The 4,931-nt window shown below is 36.6% G+C and overlaps 1 protein-coding gene across 8 annotated transcripts in view; it reads left to right on the plus strand.

Annotated features, from left to right (window-relative positions):
• LOC106958541 (receptor-type tyrosine-protein phosphatase S-like) overlaps nucleotides 1–4,931 on the plus strand; it is a 206,013-nt gene that overhangs the window by 117,230 nt on the left and 83,852 nt on the right. For 7 of the 8 annotated variants that reach the window (XM_015050489.1, XM_015050492.1, XM_015050493.1 and 4 more), the window contains one exon: nucleotides 3,004–3,232. In XM_015050489.1, the coding sequence (XP_014905975.1) occupies nucleotides 3,136–3,232 (97 nt within the window). In that variant the 5' untranslated portion in view covers nucleotides 3,004–3,135. Of the gene's footprint in view, nucleotides 1–3,003; nucleotides 3,233–4,931 lie in introns of those variants that run through there. The other variant, XM_015050497.1, reaches the window with a different exon arrangement.

Raw genomic sequence — 4,931 nt, forward strand, 5'->3', positions numbered from 1 at the left:
AACTGAATTGAGTAAAAAGAGAAAATGAGTAGAACTGGAGAGAAAACTGCAAATAAAACAGGAAGTCACATCACCAGTTTGGCAGTATGTCAGATAATTAAAACAGAAAACAAGTAAAAAAAAAAATATTGATGTTGACCGACATGAAACTCATATCATGATACACTTTTTAGCCACATCCTCGAGCCTTATGAAATACGTATTCATTAGGGCTGCAAGACATTAGCAAATCTTGCAATAATGATAATGTTGTATGTTGTGGCGTCAATGTGATATCTGCCTACTTTCTTCTCTGCTTTTTTTTTTCATATGTGCTTCCATCATTCTGAGCTTTGACCTGTTTGGTTTGGTGTGAGCATCCTGCTGTGAGATTGTCTTAACTGTCCAAGGATTATAGTAACATGAAAAACGCAAGTTCATCATTCATGGAATGTATTGGTCAACAATTATTGCATTCCAAACACGTCTTTGCCATTTGAATGTTGCACATACTGATATTACTTATTCAGCATATTATGCAGCCCTACTATAGATAATAAAAAAATGTCTGTGTATGATAAAACATATATGTAAATATTAATACAAAATATAACCATGTTTTCCTTTTAATCCTGAAAATTATTAGTCATCCTCAGCATTGACTAAATAAAATTGAAGTTTCACTTTGCTTTTGACGGCTTTTGTAATGGAAAATCGCATAATATTTGTCTAGGCATTGATAGTTTCCAAACTGTCTCCAAACTCTGGCTTCTGTTTACATTTCATAAAAAGAAGGCGTCTTGAAGCATTGTATGCACCAAGAAAGTTTAAACTACAGCCCACACATGGCTTTAGGTTATGTACGGTGAGGCTGCTAAACAACAATAGTTCTTATAATTGTGTTACACAGTTTATATAGCAACCACAGGTGAGGATGGCCATGCCCTCAGGGGGAAGCTATAAATCATAACCTTGGCATCTTGTGAGCAAAGATGTAATTCCCTACAGGCATGCACAATTCCCTCTACCTACAGCAGTGTTTACAGGCAGAACAATAGGGGCATCATTCCCTTAGACAATTTGATACTCCTGCATTCTCTTTATGAAAGTTTCAGTGTTATCCTCCAATGACATCACCTGCTCCCCAGGCCAAGAAAAAGAAAAGCAGTGCACACAAAAGCGCTCACACATGTTGGTCGTGTGTGTAGCATTGTATTGAAAGATGAGCAGAGCTTCTGAATAACACCCACTCCTTGTTGTCATGATCTTGCCTTAAAAGATCTATTGTTGTTTTTCTCTTCCCTCCCCTCCCCCCCCACCTGGATTTGTGGTTTCGTAAGTGCACCCATGTCATGAGTTCTCAAATTGCTCCGTTTAAATTGCATATGTGAAAAGAGGGTGCTCAGAGGTGAATAGAGTTTTTGCCGTGGATTGATTTCGCAGTATGTGTCGGTGGGTTTTATCTTCAGTGTGCCTGTAGTTGCGCGTGTCTGCTGTGTTTTTGTGCCGTGTAAAGACAGAGTGGGTAAGAAGTTTTGAAGGAGGACAGGACACTTTCATGCTTGCTTTCTAGGGTATTTGGTTGCACTGTAATTGGGTGTGGTTTCCTGCCACTTTGAAGAACACCATCAAAAACAAGGCTGCGATAATCTAAAGGTGCTGTTAGAAACTTGACACCTCTGAGAAATAATCAGTATATTGTTTTACAATGTAAAAATCTGATGCTGTACTGTGAGATTCAGTAAATTAAAATATGCATTCTCATGAGACTTTTTTATTTTTTCAGATTTTTTTCAAAAACTTTTGAAAAAAAAACAAACAAAAAAAAAAACTAAACATCCTTTTCAATAACTCCACACGTTAGCATTGTTTTTTGTTTGTCTAATATAATATTATTATTTTAAATGTGCCATTTTAAATGTGTAAATATGCTGTGTGTAGTTCATCTAAATAATTTGTTTCACTTAGTGAATTGAGATACTGCAATAAATGAACTATTCAATAATATTTTATGCCTTTTTTGTTTTCCCCATACAGTACATTTCACAGTATCTGTGACTTATAACAGATATGTCCCCGAACTCGATGTATTCATTTATAATGAAAGGGTTTGTATAACTGATGGGTGGCTCTGTGCTGTGTCAGCCATACCAATGAGAGAACTCGACTGTGGTGGGGTTTGACCCCAATTCTCATTTGTATTGAGGGATTTACAGCATTTTGACCAAAGCAGAAAGACCTTGCTTGGAATATCATCAGATGCTTGTGTAATTGGATAAGCACATGCTGGCAGGATCAGGTGATTAAAGTGGTGAAAAAAGACAGGACAGTGATCGCCCTGCTGATAAAGAGATACGAGGAGATATGAGGAGATACTTGTGCGACGTGACACTTTTGCTTGTGGTTGTGTCACTGGCCTCTTTTGACCTAACTACCAATTATCTGTCAGCAGCATTGAAGGGTTGTGAACAGTGTTGCACATTATGTTCTGTGTGTTTATCAAAGTCACAGGCCATTTTTGGCAAGGACAAACACGGTATTTTTAACTCTAAATTCCTCAAGCTAATAGTCTTCAGATGTTCCAGAATGATGCATATTGTACAGTAAACAACTTTAACCATTTGGTAGAAATGTACTCAGTTTTTAAAGGTACAATAAAATGGTTCTGACATGTTTTAAAGCAATTACAGTGAAGTGATAAAACCATAATCAGAGAGTCATTGAATATTAGAGGTATAATGTACTTAAAAAGTAAATTCAAGCACAGATAATTACTAGGTCCTGAATTATTTACTGAACTTAATGGTAGGGTATGTTTGACTAATTTTGTCATGGCCTTAAGTTAGAATTTATTAGTGGCTTTTCAAAATGAGACCATAAAACAAAGTGCAGCAATTTGTTTCTGGAGGATTTCTAACAATGGTGACTATTAAAAACAGTTTATTCTCATAAAGTGTTCCCTTAAAGTTTGTTGGTAATGCATATACATTTGGTTTTGAAAGAAATGTTTCTCTCTCTTTCTAGAGTGCCAAGCAGTTTTGCGTGAAGACCCCAGCCATCACTGCTCGGTCGGGGCCTCGGCTCCCTGGCCAGGTCATCGATTCGTCCCATCCTGCCCCTCCCAGCCCCCTCTTCCCTACTGTAGTCGCTGCCAAGATGGCCACTAGTGGTGCTCCTCGTCTCTCCTTGCCACTGTTGCTTCATGTGACCACTCTGCTGCTATCACTGCTGCTCACCTGCTCTGAAGCCTCATGTAAGTATCAGATTAAGCTATGTTACTGTTTATGACTTATGTTTTGCATGCAATAAACTTTTAATACCTAAGACATGAAACATTGAGACTGAAGTAAATACTAGTTGGGTTGTGAGATTATCTTGTAAGATTAGCTGTGGTGAACAATAATTAAAGGTCTTTTTTTTATGGCCGACACTTTAATTGCATATATTTTGACACGTTACAAATTTCTGTGCATTTAAAAATACAAAATGTTTTCTTCTTTCTATACAATACTCCCAAGCCAAGTATTGTGTTTCTAGTGCGCACATAAATCTGATGCACAAGCGGGATCTGCAAGCAACAGTGGTGGTTGACAAAGTCAATTTTCATGGCCCACTGGGGATTAATTTTTGCTTCAAAAAATTATCTGATGGGACGGACACTGAAAAAGACTCGTTTTGTGCAGAAAGGAGTTGGTCTATCATCAAAGCTATTCAAGCATAAAATACCATCTCAATTCAAGACAGCAAGCACAAACATCCCCAATGCTAATGTCAGCGTCCATTTCTAAAGAAGTATTTATTTATTTATTTTTTTCAAATAAGCTGCATGAATGATCAGGGTTTCCTGAAACACTTTAACATTGATTAGGTATAATAGCCCTTGACCCCAGTCTGATTGTTGAACAACCTCAAAAACAGATTAAAAATAATAAATATATGTTTTGCTGAGCTCATACTTCCATTTATCGAATAATTTAGCAGTAAAAATTGTTTATGAATTGGAAATGATGTGACAGTGTATGATTTTCAATTACAACATGATTATTTGCAATTAATTTCAAACCCTGCAATTAATTTGATGAAAGATTTTAATTGAGTCCTACCATTAGTCTTTTTGTTTTTTCTAAATAAAGCTACATTGTGTGTATGCTTAAGGTAAGAATAGTGAACTTTTTTCTAATCAGATTTGTATGGTGCAAAAGTTCCACTTTCAGTTCCAAATTCAACTGTGCTTGGGTACGGGGGTGGGTGTGGCTCAATACAACGAGTAATCATCTTGTAATCCAAAAGTTGTGGGCTTCCTCCTGCCACATGTCAATAAATGTGTGCACGTTTGTGAGTGTGACAGTGTAAATGTGGCTGTAGGACAAAGTGTTTTGAGTGATTGGTATGACTAGAAAAGTGTAGTATACCTTCAGTGCACGTGCTATATATATATTTTTTTTCTGTATATGGTGAGAGGTTCAGTTTTTGTGATAATGAAACTTGAAAAAGTATGGACAAAGCATGGAAATGTATGTGGTTTTATTTCTTAGTCCCAACTTTGAAGTTAAAACAATTCAAATCGGAAAGAGAAAGCTGCTGCATCGGAGGGGAAAAAGTAGCAGAAACTGTCAAACTTTAAGTGTAGTGCAAAAAACTCTGGAGAGGTTAATAAACAGCAAAGTTTAGATAACAAGATGCAGTTAAGTAGATTTTAATAGTACAGAGTTTTCTTCAAAGTTACTCGAGAACATTAAGTGCTGCATCAACCAGCTGTTAACCTGTGTGAGAAAGTCAAAGCAATTTCCACCCAGTTGTTCTTTTTGTTGTCACAAAGTGTTTCAGCACTGTGTGAGCAGCCATAGTTGCACCATTAATACTCAGAGTTGTGCCATACATAAGTGAAAAAATACTTTTTAAATGCCAATAAAAAAAAATGAGTGTGCAATCTAAATGTCTGCAGAATACTA

Source organism: Poecilia latipinna, unplaced genomic scaffold (assembly GCF_001443285.1).
Source record: "Poecilia latipinna isolate Pla-1442-1.1 unplaced genomic scaffold, P_latipinna-1.0 Scaffold994, whole genome shotgun sequence".
Lineage (NCBI taxonomy): Eukaryota > Metazoa > Chordata > Actinopteri > Cyprinodontiformes > Poeciliidae > Poecilia > Poecilia latipinna.